Source organism: Lutra lutra, chromosome 6 (genome assembly GCF_902655055.1).
Source record: "Lutra lutra chromosome 6, mLutLut1.2, whole genome shotgun sequence".
Taxonomy (NCBI): domain Eukaryota; kingdom Metazoa; phylum Chordata; class Mammalia; order Carnivora; family Mustelidae; genus Lutra; species Lutra lutra.
This window is the reverse complement of record NC_062283.1, coordinates 47,376,151-47,399,186: the sequence shown is the minus strand read 5'-3', so window position 1 is coordinate 47,399,186 and position 23,036 is coordinate 47,376,151. Positions and strand designations below refer to the sequence as shown.

General features: G+C 35.8%; 1 protein-coding gene across 5 annotated transcripts in view; it reads right to left on the bottom strand.

Annotated features, from left to right (window-relative positions):
* Positions 1-23,036, bottom strand: part of KHDRBS2 (KH RNA binding domain containing, signal transduction associated 2) — a 618,929-nt gene that overhangs the window by 389,646 nt on the left and 206,247 nt on the right. For all 5 annotated transcript variants that reach the window (XR_007128209.1, XR_007128210.1, XR_007128211.1 and 2 more), the window contains exon 3: positions 21,429-21,545. Coding sequence is in view for 2 of the 5 variants with exons in the window: in XM_047734409.1 (XP_047590365.1) it covers positions 21,429-21,545 (117 nt within the window). In the remaining 3 variants the exon portion in view is untranslated. The remainder of the gene's footprint in view (positions 1-21,428; positions 21,546-23,036) is intronic.

Below are 23,036 nucleotides of genomic sequence, written 5' to 3'. Positions count from 1 at the left end.
TACAAGTCTTACTTTTAGTTACAGGAAAATTTCATTCTATTATGGCTTTTTTTCTGTTCCTTTGCTTAGCTTTTCTTTTCTGAGAACTCCTACTGTACATACGGCAGAATTCTTCACTTGTATTCTATATACATCACCCCTCAAATTCTGATCAGCTCCTTCTCTACTTACATTCGAATTTAAGAAATTATTAGTTGCTCTTTTGTTACTCTTTTTAAAATTTTTAGAAGTGTAGTTGACATAAAATGTTATATTAGTTTCAGGTGGACAGCACAGTGATTTAATAATCATACTGATGATTCTATTATTTTGTTTCTTTTAATTTCTGAAATTTGTTTTACTTTTATTAAAATAATTTCTTTAGTCCTGTCATCTCTCTTTATGAAACTCTCTTTTCCCCAATTAAATAATTCTGGTATTATTCAACACTTCTCTCTCTCTCTCTCTTTTTTTTTTTCAGTTTGCTATTAAATATGTGATTACATGTTTTACTTATTTTGTGTGCATGTCTGTTTTCATTTTCATTTTGAGGCTTCATCATCTATTTCTTAAAATAGCTCCCTATGAAATGTAGCCAAAATCCTTTTCTGATGCTCATTTTTAAGTGAAGAGAGATTTTCTTTACTGTTTAGTATGTGGAGTAAACACTACCACCCCCTCTTTTGTTCCTTTTCCAAATGGATAAAAATTACAGACTCTTGCTTTCTGAAATCTACCTTCTCTGCACAACGATCCATTTAATTTAAATATTCCATTTATTTTGCTCTTCTTTTCTTCCTTGCTCTGTCTGGGGCTATTCTTGCAGCTTCTCATTGTGTGGCTCTGTCTTAGAATTTCAAGAGTTCATAGAACCTAGATTATTCCAGTATCTTCAGATCTTCAAGTAGACTCACCCATGACTTCACCCATGAATCCAGGTATAAAAACACCTCTCGAGGTTCAGCTTCTAATCTTAGATTCACCTGACAAAATACTGTTACTTGAGGATATTCCTTATTTTGTGCCATTAGATACCACATTGTTTTTTTCTGCTTTTCCCCCACAAAGGCTGATATCACAAGGCTCTTGTAGCTTTCATTACTTTATCTCTACCCACCTGCATTTTGGGGTTTGTGAAGGATAACTGTCACTTAGTTTTGGTAAAGATGCTGATTTATTTGTGAGTATTTTGGTTTTTGTATCTTATTTATATTGTTTTTATTTATTTTCTCTCTTCATATAACACTTACATTATATTTATCATATATCTTTTATATTTATCATCATCTTTTGTCAGAGCTTCCAGTGATATATATTTTTTTTTAATTTTATTTTTTATAAACATATATTTTTATCCCCAGGGGTACAGGTCTGCGAATCGCCAGGTTTACACACTTCACAGCACACACCATAGCACATACCCTCTCCAATATCCATAACCCCATCCCCCTTCACCCAACCCCCCTCCCCCCATCAACCCTCAGTTTGTTTTGTGAGATTAAGAGTCACTTATGGTTTCTCTCCCTCCCAATCCCATCTTGTTTCATTTAATCTTCTCCTACTTCCTTAACCCCCATGTTGCATCTCCTCTCCCTCATATCAGGGAGATCATATGATAGTTGTCTTTCTCCGATTGACTTATTTCGCTAAGCATGATACCCTCTAGTTCCATCCACGTCGTCGCAAATGGCAAGATTTCATTTCTTTTGATGGCTGCATAGTATTCCATTGTGTATATATACCACTTCTTCTTTATCCATTTGTCTGTTGATGGACATCTAGGTTCTTTCCATAGTTTCGCTATTGTAGACATTGCTGCTATAAACATTCGGGTGCACGTGCCCCTTCGGATCACTACGTTTGTATCTTTAGGGAAAATACCCAGCAGTGCAATTGCAGGGTCATAGGGTAGTTCTATTTTCAACATTTTGAGGAACCTCCATGCTGTTTTCCAGAGTGGTTGCACCAGCTTGCATTCCCACCAACAGTGTAGGAGGGTTCCCCTTTCTCCGCATCTTCGCCAGCATCTGTCATTTCCTGACTTGTTAATTTAAGCCATTCTGACTGGTGTGAGGTGATATCTCATGGTGGTGTTGATTTGTATTTCCCTAATGCCGAGTGATATGGAGCACTTTTTCATGTGTCTGTTGGCCATGTGGATGTCTTCTTTGCAGAAATGTCTGTTCATGTCCTCTGCCCATTTCTTGATTGGATTATTTGTTCTTTGGGTGTTGAGTTTGCTAAGTTCTTTATAGATTTTGGACACTAGCCCTTTATCTGATATGTCATTTGCAAATATCTTCTCCCAATCTGTCAGTTGTCTTTTGGTTTTGTTCACTGTTTCCTTTGCTGTGCAAAAGCTTTTGATCTTGATAAAATCCCAATAGTTCATTTTTGCCCTTGCTTCCCTTGCCTTTGGCGATGTTCCTAGGAAGATGTTGCTGCGGCTGAGGTCGAAGAGGTTGCTGCCTGTGTTCTCCTCGAGGATTTTGATGGATTCCTTTCTCACATTGAGATCCTTCATCCATTTTGGGTCTATTTTCGTGTGTGGTGTAAGGAAATGATCCAATTTCATTTTTCTGCATGTGGCTGTCCAATTTTCCCAACACCATTTATTGAAGAGGCTGTCTTTTTTCCATTGGACATTCTTTCCTGCTTTGTTGAAGATGAGTTGACCATAGAGTTGAGGGTCTATTTCTGGGCTCTCTATTCTGTTCCATTGATCTATGTGTCTGTTTTTGTGCCAGTACCATGCTGTCTTGATGATGACAGCTTTGTAATAGAGCTTGAAGTCCGGAATTGTGATGCCACCAACTTTGGCTTTCTTTTTCAGTATTCCTTTGGCTATTCGAGGTCTTTTCTGGTTCCATATAAATTTTAGGATTATTTGTTCCATTTCTTTGAAAAAAATGGATGGTACTTTGACAGGAATTGCATTAAATGTGTAGATTGCTTTAGGTAGCATAGACATTTTCACAATATTTATTCTTCCAATCCAGGAGCATGGAACATTTTTCCATTTCTTTGTGTCTGCCTCAATTTCTTTCTTGAGTACTTTATAGTTTTCTGTGTATAGATTCTTAGTCTCTTTGGTTAGGTTTATTCCTAGGTATCTTATAGTTTTGGGTGCAATTGTAAAAGGGATTGACTCCTTAATTTCTCTTTCTTCTGTCTTGTTGTTGGTGTATAGAAATGCAACTGATTTCTGTGCATTGATTTTATATCCTGACACTTTACTGAATTCCTCTATGAGTTCTAGCAGTTTTGGAGTGGAGTCTTTTGGGTTTTCCACATATAGTATCATATCATCTGTGAAGAGTGATAGTTTGACTTCTTCTTTGCTGATTTGGATGCCTTTAATTTCCTTTTGTTGTCTGATTGCTGAGGCTAGGACTTCTAGTACTATGTTGAATAGCAGTGGTGATAACAGACATCCCTGCCGTGTTCCTGACCTTAGCGGAAAAGCTTTCAGTTTTTCTCCATTGAGAATGATATTTGTGGTGGGTTTTTCATACATGGCTTTGATAATATTGAGGTATGTGCCGTCTATCCCTACACTTTGAAGAGTTTTGATCAGGAAGGGATGCTGTACTTTGTCAAATGCTTTTTCAGCATCTATGGAGAGTATCATATGGTTCTTGTTCTTTCTTTTATTAATGTGTTGTATCACATTGATTGATTTGCGAATGTTGAACCAACCTTGCAGCCCTGGAATATCCCACTTGGTCGTGGTGAATAATCCTTTTAAGGTACTGTTGAATCCTATTGGCTAGTATTTTGGTGAGAATTTTTGCATCTGTGTTCATCAAGGATATTGGTCTGTAGTTCTCTTTTTTGATGGGATCCTTGTCTGGTTTTGGGATCAAGGTGATGCTGGCCTCATAAAATGAGTTTGGAAGTTTTCCTTCTATTGCTATTTTTTGGAACAGTTTCAGGAGAATAGGAATTAGTTCTTCTTTAAATGTTTGGTAGAATTCCCCCGGGAAGCCATCTGGCCCTGGGCTTTTGTTTGTTTGGAGATTTTTGATGACTGTTTCAATCTCCTTACTGGTTATGGGTATGTTCAGGCTTTCCATTTCTTCCTGGTTCAGTTGTGGTAGTTTATATGTCTCTAGGAATGCATCCATTTCTTCCAGATTGTCAAATTTGTTGGCGTAGAGTTGCTCATAGTATGTTCTTATAATTGTGTGTATTTCTTTGGTGTTCGTTGTGATCTCTCCTCTTTCATTCATGATTTTATTTATTTGGTTCCTCTCTCTTTTCTTTTTGATAAGTCTGGCCAGGGGTTTATCAATCTTATTAATTCTTTCAAAGAACCAGCTCCTCGTTTCGTTGATTTGTTCTATTGTTTTTTTGGTTTCTATTTCATTGATTTCTGCTCCGATCTTTATGATTTCTCTTCTCCTGCTGGATTTAGGGTTTCTTTCTTGTTCTTTCTCCAGCTCCTTTAGGTGTAGGTTTAGGTTGTGTACCTGAGACCTTTCTTGTTTCTTGAGAAAGGCTTGTACCGCTATATATTTTCCTCTCAGGACTGCCTTTGTTGTGTCCCACAGATTCTGAACCGTTGTGTTTTCATTATCATTGTTTCCATAAATTTTTTCAATTCTTCTTTAATTTCCTGGTTGACCCATTCATTCTTTAGAAGGATGCTGTTTAGTCTCCATGTATTTGGGTTCTTTCCAAATTTCCTCTTGTGATTGAGTTCTAGCTTCAGAGCATTGTTTTCTGAAAATATGCAGGGAATGATCCCAATCTTTTGATACCCGTTGAGACCTGATTTAGGACCAAGAATGTGATCTATTCTGGAGAATGTTCCATGTGCACTAGAGAAGAATGTGTATTCTGTTGCTTTGGGATGAAATGTTCTGAATATATCTGTGATGTCCATCTGGTCCAGTGTGTCATTTAAGGCCTTGATTTCCTTGTTGATCTTTTGCTTGGATGATCTGTCCATTTCAGTGAGGGGAGTGTTAAAATCCCCTACTATTATTGTATTATTGTCGATGTGTTTCTTTGATTTTGTTATTAATTGGTTTATATAGTTGGCTGCTCCCACGTTAGGGGAATAGATATTTAAAATTGTTAGATCTTCTTGTTGGACAGTTCCTTTGAGTATGATATAGTGTCCTTCCTCATCTCTTATTATAGTCTTTGACTTAAAATCTAATTGATCTGCTATAAGGATTGCCACTCCTGCTTTCTTCTGATGTCCATTAGCATGGTAAATTCTTTTCCACCCCCTCACTTTAAACCTGGAGGTGTCTTCGGGTTTAAGATGAGTTTCTTGTAGGCAACTTATAGATGGGTTTTGTTTTTTTATCCATTCTGATACCCTGTGTCTTTTGATTGGGGCATTTAGCCCATTAACATTCAGGGTAAGTATTGAGAGATATGAATTTAGTGCCATTGTATTGCCTGTAAGGTGACTGTTATTGTATATTGTCTCTGTTTCTTTCTGATCTACTACTTTTAGGGTCTCTCTTTGCTTAGAGGGCCCCTTTCAATATATCCTGTAGAGCTGGTTTGGTGTTTGCAAATTCTTTCAGTTTTTGTTTGTCCTGGAAGCTTTTAATCTCTCCTTCTATTTTCAATGATAGCCTAGCTGGATATAGTATTCTTGGCTGTATGTTTTTCTCGTTTAGTACTCTGAATATATCATGCCAGCTTTTTGGCCTGCCAGGTCTCTGTGGATAAGTCTGCTGCCAATCTAATATTTTTACCATTGTACGTTACAGACTTCTTTTCCCGGGCTGCTTTCAGGATCTTTTCTTTGTCACTAAGACTTGTCAATTTTACTATTAGGTGACGGGGTGTGGACCTATTCTTATTGATTTTGAGGGGGGGTTCTCTGAACCTCCTGGATTTTGATGCTTGTTCCCTTTGCCATATTGGGGAAATTCTCTCCAATAATTCTCTCCAATATACCTTCTGCTCACCTCTCCATTTCCTCTTCTTCTGGAATCCCAATTATTCTAATGTTGTTTCATCTTATGGTGTCACTTATCTCTCGAACTCTCCCCTCGTGGTCCAGTAGCTGTTTGTCCCTCTTTTGCTCAGCTTCTTTATTCTCTGTCATTTGGTCTTCTATATCGCTAATTCTTTCTTTTGCCTCATTTATCCTAGCAGTGAGAGCCTCCATTTTTGATTGCACCTCATTAATAGCTTTTTTGATTTCACCTTGGTTAGATTTTAGTTCTTTTATTTCTCCAGAAAGGGCTTTTATATCTCCTGAGAGGGTTTCTCTAATATCTTCCATGCCTTTTTCGAGCCCGGCTAGAACCTTGAGAGTCATCATTCTGAACTCTATATCTGACATATTACCAATGTCTGTATTGATTAGGTCCCTAGCCTTTGGCACTGCTTCTTGTTCTTTTTTTTGTTGTGAATTTTTCCGCCTTGTCATTTTGTCCAGATAAGAGTATATGAAGGAGCAAGTAAAATACTAAAAGGGTGGCAACAACCCCAGGAAAATATGCTTTAGCCAAATCAGAAGAGATCCCAAATCGTGAGGGGGGGAAGGGGGATAAAAAGGGGTTCAGAAAGAAAAAAAAAAAAAAGAAACTATTAAAAAAAGAAAGCCGATAAAAAATATAAAAAGGAAAAAATATATATATATATTAGATAAACTATTTAAAAAACGTTAAAAAAGAAAACAGTAAAAGTTAAAAAATTTAGCAGAAGAAGAGAAAAAAAATTGAAAAAGAAAAAGAAAAAAAAATTAAATTAACTGCAAGGCTAAAGAATCATGGGGAGAAAGCCATAAGTTCAATCCTATGCTTCTTCTCCTCTGGAATTCCGCCGCTCTCCTTGGTATTGAAACTGCACTCCTTGGTAGGTGAACTTGGTCCTGGCTGGGTTTCTCCTTGATCTTCTGGGGGAGGGGCCTGTTGTAGTGATTCTCAAGCGTCTTTGCCCCAGGCAGAGTTGCACCGCCCTTACCCGGGGCCGGGCTGAGTAATCCGCTCGGGTTTGCTGGGTTTGCTTTCAGGTGCTTCTGTTCCCTGAGTGCTTTCTGTAGAGTTCTGGAAGACGGGAATGAAGATGGCGGCCTCCCGGTCTCCGGCCCGGAGGAGCCGAGAGCCCGGGGCCCCACTCCTCAGTGCGCCTTCAGAGAACAGCACCCAATGACTCCCGTCACCCTGGCCTCCGGCCGCGCTCCAAGCGGACCGAGCCTGCAACCGGTTCAAGGTAACCCGGAGCTTAGAGCTCACTCCTCGGCTCTGTCTCTGTAGCTGGCTTCCCTGTTCTAATACCGGTAAGCTCTGCGACACTCAGACACCCCGGATCCTTCTGTGACCCTGTGGGACCTGAGGCTGCGCTCACCCCGCCTGGGCTTCACCCCAGTTAAGCCTCTGGAGCGATGTCCCTCAGTGGAACAGACTTTTAAAAGTCCTGATTTTGTGCTCCATTGCTCCACCGCTCGCCGGGAGCCGGCCCCTCCCCCCGCGGTCTATCTTCCAGTCGCTTTGGATTCACTTCTCTGCCAGTCCTACCTTTCAGATAGTGGTTGATTTTCTGTTTCTAGAATTGCTGTTCTTCTTCTCTTCAATCTCCCGTTGGATTTGTAGGTGTTTGCAATCTTTAATAAGCTATTTAGCTGATCTCCCGCTACCTGAAGTAGTCTCAGCCTGCTACTTCTCCGCCATCTTGACTCCTCCAACCGATATATTTTTATTGTACTTTTTAAAGTATCAGGACATGTGTGCTTACATATGGGTATGTATGTGCAACATCAAACTAGTAATGCTTACTGGAAACTTATCTTTTTTTTTAATACTTTTTTTTTAAAGATTTTATTTATTTATTTGACAGACAGAGATCACAAGTAGGCTGAGAGGCAGGCAGAGAGAGAGAAGGGGAAGCAGGGTCCCCACTGAGCAGAGAGCCTGATGCGGGGCTCAATCCCAGGACCCTGAGATCCTGACCTGAGCTGAAGGCAGAGGCTTTAACCCACTGAGCCACCCAGATGCCCCTGGAAACTTGTTTCCTTAAAGATATTAGTAAATAACCTTCCTAAATAAATTAATATTCAACTGAGGGTTGCTAAAGGGGAAATGGGGGCATGATGGGCTAAATGGATGATGGGTATTAAGGAGGGCATTTGTTGTGATGAGCACTGGATATTATATTGTAAGTGATGAACCCCAAAATGTACTTCTAAACTAATATTACACTGTACATTAACTAGAATTTAAAAACTCAAAACTAAAAAAAAGTAAAAAAATAAATAAAATAAATAAGTGTTCAACTCTCAACTAATCACTTTGGCAGAATAGGAAAATTTGTTTGTCAATACATGGGAAAATTCACAAGACCCTCTGCTTTTAGGTAGTAACACATATCTTCAAGATAACCAAGACTGAGAAGTAAGAATTTTAATTTTTCTCTTGTGTCTTGTTGTTACTTGCTCCAGTCTACATCTAGAATTCTATCAAATTATTTGGACAAACAATAAAAATGGTAACACATTATACACAGGTGGATTTTGGGAAACTATATCCTAAAACTAAATAGTTAACAACCCTCAATAAGTTAGCCGTGGTCATGAACTATAGTATAATTCCACTAAGTATGGGTAATAATTCCTTGTAGTTTAGAAATTTCATATAATAATTATCCAAATCTTATTTTTGATAGTACATACTTTAATAATGTTAATATGTAAAAAAAAAAAAAACCTCATAACTAAGTTTTAGTTAGCAGGTACAATAAAATATTTGGGATAGCAATAATAGTTTTTGTCAACATTAATATGTTGACATATTAATGTCAACCCATTGGCATTTATTACTTCACATTTGGGAAAGAAGAGTTTTTGTTTTGTTTTTGTTTTTAATATGGATGATGTATAGCCCTGAAGAAAACCTTCAAATAATTTACAAAACATGCCTGATTTAACTAACATCCTTCTTATTAAACTATTTCACAGAATGAATCAACATTTTCTGAGTAAACTATACTTATCATCTACTATAATATCTAAAAAAATTATGAATATCTAACATTATGAGAAAACATAACTAGTTTTAGAAATTAATTTGTAACTCCCATGCAATAGGCCATGAGAGACAAACATTCTCCAGATTAATTATCTAAGTATGTCTATCTTCTATAACATAAAATAGCAGGGTGGTTCATCTGCATTCAGTACCATCAATGCAGCAAAGAAGAAAAAGATCAGAAATCTAAGCAGCAAAGATGAAACAGGAAGATGGCATCTTAATGGCATCTTATGAAAATCTTATGGATTTTCATAATAAGTCAATCTCTAAGATTTCCCCTGGTAAAGCAATTATATGAGATATGATGTGAAGCTCATGGATTATACCATCTATATTTATAGATATTTACTATAATGATAGATAAAATTCTATCATTTTTATATATAGATTTTGCACATTTATTTACTTTTAAGTGAAAATGCATATGTAGATGTAAAATTCTATACTAAAAAATTAAATTCTTTGAGTGAGAGAAAAACAGATATTATCTTTTGAAATAAACCCTCCATCTTCCCTTAGAGGAAAAGACTCCTTAGAGTACCAACAAAAAGATATACATTGAACTTAATGACTAGAGTTTAATTTTACAGTAGAGGAGAAAAGAAGAGAAAGCAGAATTTTTTTGGACAAGCCACAAGAGATTCACCACTAAACTGTCAGAGTTGAGAAATGGGAAATCTGTTTTAACATCAGATGCGAGGGAGGAGATGAAGACTTTTAATATCACCACTCTGGTGCATCAGCAATAAAACAGGGTTCTTGCAGCATCTGTTCAAAATCTGATGTAATTCTTTGGTGAGTATTCCCTTAGAACAATATAATTTCCTAAAGTATCAACCCTAGAGTGTGCAATTCTTCAGAGAAGGTTAAATTTTCCTCTCAGTTATAGAGATTTGAAAATGCCACTGCTAATTACATGGAAATATTAGACACTTCATGAATCAATTTGGTAGAACTATTTAAATTGATGCAGATGGCTTCATTTATCTAACAAATCTCATCTCTCTGACTAGGGAATCAGAATCTCCAGTTTGCATCTGAACTCTGGTATCCTAATTTAGGGTACTGCTGGGAAAAAAAAATTCTCTAAACCTTAATTTAGAAATGATTATTTGCAGAATGAAAAATGAATAACTAATAAAACAGTCTTTCAGAGAACTAATAGATGTTACAAATATCAAGTAAACCATACCAAAAATTGGAGAGTAAATATACAACCAAGACTTTTGGATATTTCTTTCTGACTTTCTTAAAAATATATAGTCCTGTGACAAATATATTAATGAAAAAGATTATGTAAATGTCCTAGTGCTTTAACTTTCAATGAATAATTCCCAGATTCTCTATTGTGAAATCATATCTCCATACAAAGATATATATGAATCTTCAGAGCAGCCTTAGTCATAATAATCTATCTAAATTACCATACAATAAATGGATAAATAAGTTTTGGTGTAGCCACAAATGGAAAATGTCTCAGTGATGTAAAAAAACAAACTACTGATACATTCAACAACATGGATTATGCTCAAAAGCATTATGTTAAGTGAAACAACTCAGAAGCAAGCCTATATGCTGTATAAATCAATTTATGAAATTCTAGGAAAAAGTGAAGGATGATAACAGAGAGCATATCAGTGGTCTTCAGGGACCAGGGTATGAAATGAGGCCCAGAGTAAAGTTTTGGTGTGACAGACATATTCTTTATCTTGATGGTAATGATACAAACATGACTATACACATTTGTACACTTAAAAATGGTAGATTTTCACATATGTAAATTATACCCAAATAAAAGCAAGGCAAAAAAATATGATCCAGGCCTGGTGATTTAAAAAGCAAAATAAAACAATGGTTAGAGGAAAAATACCTGCACTAAAACAACATGTTTGGCTTATAACTGTAACAAGAACCATAGCAATGTGGAAGAAGGTATTACACGTGCAGCTAAATATATTGTCATCAATTTCTTGACTTATAAAACTATAGAGGGATGAAGGAGTGAGAAAAACTCTTTCCTCCTAAAAAGGAAACTGGGCTCTTAAGACAGGAAGATTTCCCAAAAGAGCCCATGCTGCTTCTACTCTTCCCCCAAGGATGGGACTAGACTTGCAAAGTGATTACCTCACTTCTATGCATGAGTTCTCACCAAATGTGGACAGCTGTTAAACCCCAACATAAAGGCTGCTAACTCAGGCATGCTGAGCAAAGGGTGCTCCTTTCCCTTTTTTCATCCATCCAGGGTACACACTGCATGTATATAAATAGTACAGAAGATAGATAAAAACTTTTTCATGAATCAGTTGTATCTAAACTACTGTTTTATAGAGGCTAGATCATGATGAAGAATCATGGTCAACTCAATCTTATATCCTGTAGGTAATTTTGTGTTATTTAAAGTAATTTGGGTCTGTTCTCTTCTTATCTTGGATGTAATAGTTTAAGAAACGGTAAGAGAAAACTTCGTAAGTTCTATTCTTTTCAGTGTTATGGTTCCTTGAAATTAATCTGCTAGTTAAGCAAGATACTTAAGAAAGATACTTTCATGAAAACCGGCCCTCATCTTTATGTTTTCCTTTTTACCTCTAATAATTAAATATTTCCTAGTAATTTCCCAGGAATCTCAAGCAAATTACTGTCTCTTGGGGAACAATATATTTTGGTTATAAAAATTAATGAGTTAAACTAGCATCTTTACTTTCTCTGCCAACTCTAAGATTATATAAGCCAATATATATATGCATGGGTACATGTATGATATAAAAGCACAAATACTACACCTCCAATCAGTTCAGTGAAAATTAAGACAACCCTACAGTCACCTTAATAAATTAAGGATTACTCAAGTTTAATTTCTATGTTCCAGCAAATTATTATGCCAAAGATACAGAGCTGCTAATAAACATAGTTTTGCCTTATCTGGGGACTTCCAGAACGATGCTGTGCTCCCCCACCCCAGATACATGTTACTTTTGAACCGTGAGCCATGACCATATGGCCTTAGGCAAGTTGAGGGGTCAGCCCTCAAAAAGTATTTTCCTCTTCTAGAGAGACTTTTCAGTTGTAAAAGTCTCTTCATTTAGTCACTAATAAGACAATAAATAGTGTTTTTATAGGCCTTCAAAAACTTTTTTTTTTTTTTTTCAAAAAAAGTCCATATTATGAAATCTTCCTTAAGACAAGTGATAATCAAGGTGCCTGAGCCTTCAGCTCAGGTCATGATCCCAGAGTCTTGGGATTGAGTCCCACAATGGGCTCTCTACTCAGCAGAAAATCTGCTTCTCTGCCCCTCTCCTGGCTCATGTGCTCTCTCTCTTTCTCACTGTCTCTCAAATAAATAAAATCTTTAAAAAAGACCAATGATGGCCAATTGAACATAATAAAAAAAGAAAAGAAAAAAATGGGAAAAAAAAGACATATGATAATCAAAATAAAAGTTTCTGTATGCTTTAAGATTATTAGTTATTATTATTTTTAAAATGTGGATATCACTTTTAATTTAAAATGGTATAGAATTGAGATCCTGGAAATATTAACTCAGCACAAGGTAGACTATGTTTGTTCAGTTGATGGTCTTACTATTTTATTTTTTATTGTTTATGCTCCTGGTTTGGTAGTAGTGACTGTTGACTTGGTTTGATTTAAGTAAATATTGGTGGTGCTGCTGAGGAAATAAATAACTCTCACACCTTCCGAAATGAGAGCTACTCCACATTCAAACACTGGAAAATTTTTTCTGACTTTAAATTATTTTAGGTTTAAAAATTTTTTTTTAAGGTAGACAGGTGAAAGGAAGAAAATTAAGAATGACAGAGGAAAACATTTCCTAAAAATGCCAAATAATTGAAATTTAAAAATTTGTCAAAACATACAAAAGGAAGAGAAAACAGCCTACTATTGAGAAAGAGGAAACAGCAAACACAGTGTATAGTAAGCTTAGAAATGTGAACATGAAAGCTTGTGGAGACACTCCAAATTCTCTAAATGAATCGCTATATTTTGTTTGCCTTTTTTTTTTTAACCCCATAGTGATGCTAGAATTGTAGATGTTAGCACTTATATACCTACCTATACATTAGGCATGGCTTATCTGGGATAAACCACATGCAGAATACTGGCAGATGTTTACAGTTTATCTCAAAACCCTGACCTCAAAAAGCAAAAAAATTTAGATGTTAATATTATCAAAACTAAAACAAATGCCGTTTGCACAAAAAATATACAAAACAATATATATATTTGCAGATAACATTTTAAAACTAAATATATTTATAAGAAGTTGAGGTGATTTCTGGTATTTAGGTAGTTAAGAAAAACACACATGGAAGTGTTTCCTATACAGACAGTTGGTGTGCTTACTCTGGTAACTAGCTTTGGTGCTGGTCACAAACAGTATCAGACAATTAGAGGCGCAGTTCACAGAGAATGCCTTGTGAATGGCATCCCTGGAAGTATACAAAACTTTGTCCCAGCTATTATAAGTCAACTGGTGCAACTGATTGTGTTCATAGAAAAATATATAAAATTTCCTTTGTGTCCTGGGTTTTTCATTTTTCCTCAGTCTTTTTGATTTTACTTTTGGTGAACCAGTACACACAGAAAGCAAACGTGAACTCAGTAACATAATCCATTAGAAAGGAGTTTGCCTACTTTGTCCTTCTTTGGGCTCTGTGCAGCATCATGAACTGTAACCAGAAAATACAGCTCTCTACTTTTTATCAAGGGATGTTAAGAGCTCAAACAAATTTTCGAGTATTCACAACACTATTGAACTAAGAATGACTCAGATATTTATGGCTGATAAAACTAGAGTACTATTCAACTTCTTTTTTTTTAACTATTCAACTTCTGAATGAATTATGAAATTAAAAGAAAAACAATAAAGAGAAAACAGAATACAAAGTCAAAAACATTACCGCAACTAAAGAAATTCAGAATCTGAATTAGTGCTGATAGTGCACTTGAGTTAAGTGAGGGATTTTTCACTGTAACATTCCCACTCTGGGCCCATTATCCTCTTAATTGTATCTCTGAATTCCCCACACTCTGCTAGAACAAGTAGTCCAAGCTTCTCTTCAGAGAACATGACTTATATTGGGGTCAAATTCTTTTTTTTTTTTTTAAAGATTTTATTTATTTATTGACAGAGAGAGAGAGAGAGAGAGGAGGAAGCAGGCTCACTGCTGAGCAGAGAGCCCGATGCGGGGCTCGATCTGAGGACCCTGAGATCATGACCTGAGCCAAAGGCAAAGGCTTAACCCACTGAGCCACCCAGGCGCCCCAGGGTCAAATTCTAACAATTTAAAACAAACATTTAACACACCATCTTTCTAAAAATGTATAAATAATACCCTTTTTTATTAAAGGCTTTTTTAAGAGTATAAATATCATCATTTAAAAAAATTTTTTAGATAGCCATTCTTACTTGGTTTGGCATTAAAATTATCCATAAAACTAAAAATGCATTATTTTTTACAATGAGCAAAATAAAGTTATTTAGGAATTTTTCTTTCTAATATTCAATTCTGTGAAAGCAATGGTATATTCATATGGATCTATTGGACCCAAGTATTTATTTGGCCTATTATATAGACCCAAAATATTCATTGTCTATTCATATGGGTCTATTGCTTTGGTTATTCATGCGTCTACTAGAATTTGCAATGTGTACGCAAAGCAAAGACTGGGTCCAATTTAAAAACACAAAGCAGCATTAATACTTAAAAAAAAAAGATATATATATATATATATATAGAGAGAGAGAGAGAGAGAGATAGAGAGAGAGAGAGAGGGAGGGAGATAGGTCAACTAAGCATATATGTAGCACTAATACAAAATACATTCATAATGTATGAATGTATTTACACATAATGTAAATGTGTATCAGTAAATGGAATCACCTTAGCATTCTTCTTAGAAATTTTTCCCTAACATAGGAAACTGGTAAAGAAAGAAAAGAATGTCAATGGGTCCATATATAGACTGCAGGTAATATTGATGGTGGTATATTTTATAACTTGATCCCTTATGTATTTTCCACCATCTATAAGAAATGTAAGAAAAGAACGATGAAGCAACAAGCTCATTTAATGTTCTCAGAACAAAAATGCTGTATGGTCCTCCTTTTCTTGGCTAAGACAAATCTTGAGCCATCTGACTTGGCCAAAAAGAGAGACTAAGAAAGAAAACTGTCCCAATCTTGGTTTGGGGCAATACTTGCTATATGGTGCATTTCTCTCTCCTTCTAGGATCTATCTAACATCCCCGATAAAATGCTGGAGCGCTCGCTTTGTCAGGTTGTAATAAAGTTAAGAAGCTTTACAGAGAAATTAGAATTACTTGCCCAATTAACCTTGAGTCTCATGTTATTAAAGCAGACATTCGAAGGTACCAAGGACTTCTAAGTCCAGGCTTCCGACTAGCCTAATACTTTTTAAGTCAAACGTTCTGGAAATCTTTGAATTGTCTTTCTTGGAAGGCTCTTCCCTTACTGGCAACTTGGAGACAGAACTTTGGCATATGCTTCAAAATAAGGTGTAAGTAAACAACAAAAATATCAAAACACCAAATACAAAAATCCCCACAAAACCGCAGAATTCTTAAAGGTCTTTAGTAATTGCCATGAGAGGGCAGTAGAAACACAAGAAAAGAACAAATCCAGTATTTGGAAAATGGTTCACAATGTTGAGAATCTTTGCATTTTACAAATAAAATTGAAGAAATGTGTTCCAGTTGTCCAACGTTAGATAAATAACCATGCCAAATTTAGTTGCCTAAAATAACAACCATGTTGTTATTATGACGATGTGCATGGATTCTGTAGGTGAGACATTTAGACAGAGTACAATGGGGATAATTTGTTTTGCTCGCAGAGCCTGGGGCTGCAGATAGGAAGATTCAAACAACCTGTGATCATTCAGATGGCTAGAGGCTGGTATCATCTGGAGAATTCTTTCCTTTCAGGTGTAACGCCTAGCCTGGGATAACTCAAAGGCGGGATCCACTGGGATTTCCCACTGGTACCTATCCAGGGCCTCCCTCTCCATAACACTCTGGCTTCCTCACAGTGGGAGGTAGGGGGCAGTCTTAAGATTGTCAGAATCCTTATAAGGCAATTCAGAGTTCCCCAAAAAGACAGTGTTCTTGTAAATGAGGCAGAAGGTGCACTGTGTTTTCCCACCTATCCTCAGAAATCCTGAAGTGACCCCCTCCTCGTAATCTTTCTGTTACTACCAAGCCACTCAAACTATCCAGATTCAAGAGGAAGAGAATTAGACCCTACTCATCTTTCTCTAAAAGAAATGTCAAAGAATTTGCAGCCATGTTTAAAACTACCACAGAATGTTATTTAAAATATTTCTAAGACATCCTCAGTCCCTTTCTATACTGGAGATACCCCATTTGAATTTTGGTTGCAGTATTTTGAGGTGGACAGTACATCTTAGAACAAAAAGGGACAGGCTTTCTCAGTGGCAGAAAAGAAATACACTATTACAATTCTGACTTATAAAATGTAAAATGTCTAGAAATGTCCCTTCCTACATTCTATTTAACAGCTTAATAAATAAAAATTTCCCGCACTGTGGTGTGAGAGATCTTGATTCTGCGATTCCCTCATTTCACTTCTTATCGGAAACAAGGGTGCAGGCCAAATAATGAGTGACAAGTGGCAATGAAGGAAAGACTATTATACTAGTAACTTTAAAAGATATATTTTTTGTACAGTATCCTTGGTTTATAGCCAAGACATTAGGTCATTGAAAGTTTTCTAACAGCAGGCTTCAATGACAAGAATCAAAATAAATTTGTGTAATTGTAAATAAAATCAAACTAGAGGAAAGTAATGATTTAAGGTGACACGTAACTTTGATTCACAACATATGAAACATTGCCACCTCACGCTTTGTCATTGAAGTTTATGAAGAACTGAGCCCAGACAGGTTTGTGGCATTTTTTCCTTTTTCATTCTTTGTCATCCACTACAATGAATGACAAACTGTACATAAGAGGGTTGAAGATGTTAATGTAAGAGATTATTTCGCACTAGTATCATGATATATTTCACTCTTCAACTCAAACCTATTTTCATTGTTTGGTCCCCTAGAGCTGAAATAGATCATAGGTTGAAACACCCTTGTGTTGGTCTATCATTGAAACTAGTTTCCTTGTTTTCTCACAAAACACGTATTTGCAGTGCATTGTTCCCATATTGCATGTGCTACTGCGCTATCCTTCAGGTGGGACCGCTCAGTCTGTTACTCTGATTTCTCAACATGCAGATCCAAGAAACAGAAGAATGCAGTGAATAAATCAAAAATAAATTCCCACCTATCTATAATTTCTCATCTACTCTTTTTGTCCTTCACAAACCCAAGTGATATTTAAACAAAAATAACATTTATTCCGGGGTGCCTGGGTGGCTCAGTTGGTTAAGCATCTGCCTTCAGCTCAGGTCAAGCATGATCCCAGGGTTCTGGGGTGGAGCCCCGCATCGGTCTCCCTGCTCGGCGAGGAGCCTGCTTCTCCCTCTCCCTCTGCTGCTCCCTCTACTTCTCTCTCTCTCTCTGTGAAACAAATAAATAAAATCTTTAAAAAAAAAAAAAGCTTATTCCTTTCTCTCTGGTTGGAAGTAACAATGGGCTAGGCACTCTCTCCTGCAGAGCAAAACGGAGAAGCAAACGTTGATCTCTGGTGCAGTGTCTTAGGGGCACAGCTAAAATTAAAATCAGAGTATCTGGACTCTTGATTTTGTGGGATTACAGATTGCTTTGTTGTTGGGGATATTAAAAAGTTGAAACAGGAGTCCACCTAACCGATCCCAGCCTGACTGACAAGCAGTGAGCATGGCCTCGCTCCTTCAGGATTTGAGAGACTAACCATGCCATTTGATGAGGCATAGCCCAGAAGCCAAATGAGAGAAGGATGATTGGTACAGGGTTCACATCCACCAGGCAGCAGCATCACTTTGAAGGTTTTCAGTTGATTTTATTGTTGATGAAAATCAAATTGCCATGAAATCAGAAAGGATTTACTGAAGTAGCCATCACCAAATACAGAAGATAGGTTATAAAATAGAAACTGCACATGATATTAGCACATCAAAGAGAGAGAGGCTAGCCTAGAGAATTATCACACATTTTCAAATAAAACTCCACCAAACAGCACTTTATTTTTAATATATAGTCACCAGCATGTTCTAAGACTGCGTTCCATACTTTCAACCAAGCTTATTAATAGAAATGCCAGAATACCTGTCATTACAACATAATTGATTTGCAACATGTCTATTTGTGATTTCCATTTAAGGACAATGAAGGTAGGCAAGAAATTTGCTTTAAACCTTTCCTGCTGTTTCCTCTTTCTTATCTGGGTGTGCTCAGCTTTTGTCTGATCTTCTCTAACCTCTCAAACCCTTTTTCTTGAAGATAATATGTTTGTTTCTCGCTCTTTTCAAAGATAAGCCTGTAGACCACTGCTTCCTCTGTTCTCCCTCACTAATCTCTGCCATCAGCATCACTAAAAATAGCAACACTCTATCTGAAGCTACAGTAAGTTACCCCTGAAGATTGCTCAGAAGCAAATGCTAGTGGGGGAAGCAACTGCTAGAGAAGCAGGCAGCTGTGTGGTTATTTAGAACTGGCTGGCCATATGGTATATGAGGGACTCAGACTTTAAAGAAATTTCTGAACTGCCAGTTAATTTCCTGAGATATTTTGAAATATTGCAAACATACTGTATATATTACTTTCTAATTTTCTCTGTGAATATCTTTATCATCATTATGTAAAAGTTAGCTTCTGTTCAAGCATTCCTGGATTGTTCTAAGTAAAATGTGAGTTCACATACTCAGTGATCTGACCAGTATGGGACTAAAATATTGAATATAAGGTAGGATTTTGCTACTGGTATTCCCTTGAATATCACCACATCTCATTTTGTTTTGGTTTTTGTTTTCTCTCTCTGCTCACAGAGTTATTGCCTAGGTGTAGCTAAAAGAAAAGGAAGGTTTCCCCCAAACCCACCAAAACCAAAATAAGACAAATAAAAACATTGAACTTGTTAGAATCTTCTTAATACACCAAACCACTATAACTATTTTCTGTATTATGTAATTTTATAATGATCTTACAACAAATCCTAAAACTTCATGCTTTTCTAAGGTTGAAAAAGTCTTATTAGATTTGTAAAACTAAAATTCAATGAGAATGTCACTCTTAACTCTTCTTTTTAAAGAAAGCATTAAACAGATCAGGATGTCTAATTAAATTATAAGTTTTGTGAGGGATCGATCATGTCTAATACTTATTTTCTATATAGCATAATATGTAATCTACAGTTGAGCACATAGCAGATGTGTAAGAAAGGCTTTTGCATAGTTATTTCATCCTGATTTAGATAACTATCCAAATGTCTCCTATTTATCATGAAACAAAGATTGTAATAGCAGAGCCAACACAGAAGAACAATCTGTATTATTTTAATACATAAAAATTATTAAAATGTGTTTATTCACTTATTTATTTTCTGTCTTTCCCATTGGGTTATAAACTCTAGGAGAAGAAAAATTTTTGTCATATTCATTACCATAAACTAGAACTACAGGTGACACAGTGTAACATAGCAATAAATACTCTTGCAATTAATGCATGAATATATTCCTGTGTGGCTGTACAAATATGTATGTGCTGTCACTGAAGAATCAGATAAGTTTTATTTGTTAGAAGAACAAAATCACATATAAAATCTTCCTTCCTGATCAGATCATGCAGAAGAGGTGAAATAGGAGCCCAGTGATCAATATTTTACCAAGGATTTATTTTTATTTTAATCAAATGTTTCCTAAGGTAGACTTTTGCATATTCATGTCTGTGGCTTTATTTCAGCTGTGTGCCCACCACCCTTGGCAGGTAAGGTCTTATTTAGATACTATAAAATGTAGTTTATAGTACAATACATTATTATGATGATGATGATGATGATGTTTTCATTTTCTTTCATTTTGTAAAGGAACAATGAAAATGCTTGAAGCAAAGACAAACTGATTGATCGCCCAAAAAGTAATCAGTGAGAAACTTGAGTTTAAGTAACAGCTGATATCACTAAATTAAACCTAATGGAAACTTAATAGAACTAAATTTGTTTCCAACCAGATTTTTAAATACTTATGCTGGTTCCTAACATGCTCACAAGGAAAAAGAAACCCAATGTAAAGTTCTGTGAACAGAAAAAAAAAAAATTCCAAATATATGGGAACAAACAATAAACACCCATTTGCTTTGGAAGATATGGGGGTGCCTGTACAGATGCTCTGGGTGTGTGAAACTCACTACTTTATTTCTCTGGCTGGTAGGAGTGTACAGTTTAATGAGAGAAACAGAAAATTTCAACAAACTATGTTAAGTGATGGGAGGATTAACCTATCACAGGAGTTTCAGAAAAGCCCCATTGGGGAGATGATGCCTGATATAAATCTTAAAAAGGTGTGTAGAATAAAAAAAAAAAAATATAGTATGAAGTGCACAGTGTAATACTATGAGATATCTGTTCAGTGACATTTCCCACTGTAATTTTCTTCAAGATTTCACATTAAAAGTTAAAAGAGAGAATATCTAAATAATTTCCTATGTGATTCCCATAGTCAGAAATAAATGTTTGAATATTTTATTTTCTGTGGTAACATATTGAATGAAAAAAGCATGGCCTGGTCAAATAGGACCACCTTGATACATCCACCCTTTCTCAATGAATTTTAAAAGTCCTTTATGAATACATCTTTAAAAATGGTTGTTATTTTCCAAAACAATGAATTCTAACACAGAGAAAATTGCTATCACTTTATAAAATGTGAAAATGATGTAGTTCAGATGTGAAATAAATCATTTCAAACATCAAACTTCATATATTTCTTAGCTTATTTGTTCTTTTGAGGTCAGGTGAATGGTTAAACATCACTGAAACATTTCAGAAAATAAGTGGAATTCTCTTAGATTTGCAGATAAGTATTTGAAATTGTTTTCGGTAGGAAGATCAGAGTGAAATGGAGCATAGAGATAAAAAGAGAGAATGATACAATGGATGTGATTAGGTGACATAGTTGAAGAGAGAAAAGGAATGCAGACAAGGAATTAAAGAAAATGAGCATAGATATATAGATATATCCTACAGAGGACACAGAAAAAGTAAGGAGAGTTGGCAACAACCTACACAAAGGACTAAAGAGAATAAAGATACAAAATTACATGTTCTAGGGTGGAAAAAAAAAAAAGAAGAAGGGTAATTGATTTTTATGAAAATAGAGGAATTGACTGAGAGTGCAACAAGGTGGCCCCAGAAGGGGAAAATCGTGGGAAACAATGGGAGAACAGTGCAGATGTGCTTGTAAATTTGGCTCTGACTATTACAGGTAATCTCCTATATGTGTTAAAACTCAAAATCAAAGTTCAGTACCTTTGCTTTATCTCTCATTGATCCTTTGCCCAGGATAGACATTTTAGCACCTGTTTCTTCCTGTAGTCTCTTCAAGGAGTTTCCTCTTGGTCCCAGCAATTTCCCCACAAAATTGAACTAGGAAACAAAATCAATAGAGTATTGTTTTAGAGTGGGAAAAAGTAATAATTTGCACCCAAAATAAATGATGGGTAATGGGTTTTTCAAACCTTACCATGCAGAAGAGAGTTATGCCATTCACATAACAGACACAAGCATGAAACTATTTCAGACCTCTAATCTAGGATCCATTTTAAAAAGGAGGCCTCTTCCTAGAGGATTGCCAAGATCAATAATATGTTGAACATGTCATATATGTTACTTACATAATCAAATAAATAAATCACTACTAAGAGAGAAATCAGGGAGAATAATGGTTTACAAAATTGCTAAAAGCTTTTTCTCTCCAGATTACTGAAAACACACACACACACACACACACCAATTATGTTAGACTACGCACCTCCAAAATTGCAAAGGTTAATTTTAAATAGATTTTTAAGATTTCATTTATTTATTTTTGCAAGAGAGAGTGAGTGAGAGACAGAAGCAGACTCCCCAGTGAGCAGGCAGCCCGATGTGGGGCTCGATCCCAGGATTCTAGGATCATGACCTGAGCCAAAGGAGACACTTAACCGACTGAGCCACCCAGGTGTCCCTTAAATAGATTTTTAAAATAAAAGTTAATATTTATTTTTATTAAGTATTATCAGTGCCCGTAACATTCTATCCCAAGTTTCATGATTAGGCATAATGCGATTCAATTATTCTTCAATCTTACATTCTCTATGTAAAAGAGTTGTTCTAAGGATGAGCAAATAAAAGATATGATCGCATATACAACAAAAGATGTGATCACATATACAGAAAACTTCAAAACACCACTGATACCACGTAATACAAAACAGCTTCTCTAAATGGGAAATTCCGGGAGGTTTTTCAGTTTGCTCATTCATCCTGAAACATGGTTAAAAACAGGTGAAATAAGAGCAGTTATGAAAGTATGTTGTCAGCTACTGAATGGAACATTACCACAACAAACAACTTGGATAATCATTCACTGATTAATTTTAAAAATACAAAGGGCTTATAGAATGCACCAAAAGCTGTGTTGGGTAAATGAAAAACAAAGATAAATAAAATTAAGTTGCTGTCTCTAAATCAGAGGTTTTCTATATACATATTTTAAATCTATAGTCCTGTAGTAAGAAATACACCATACTGAATGGTTGAAGACTAATTGCTTTTCCTCTAAATCTAGGATAAATTCAAGGATGTCTGCTGTCACGACATTTATTTAATTTTGTACTGAAGTGTAGATTGCTGTACCTATAGGCAAATAGATAAATGGAATATTATAAAGGTGATAAAGACTATACACTGAGAAGGTAAATTGATTTTCAACAAATTGCATAAGCAATAAAATCTGAAATGCAAATCTTTTTAGTAAATGAATCTAGAACAATTGGATATTTATATGCAACAAACAAAAGCCCAAAACAAAACAAACACTAAAAAACCTTTTTTGTCCTATCTCACACTTAGGCAAACTTTATCTTGAGATCTATC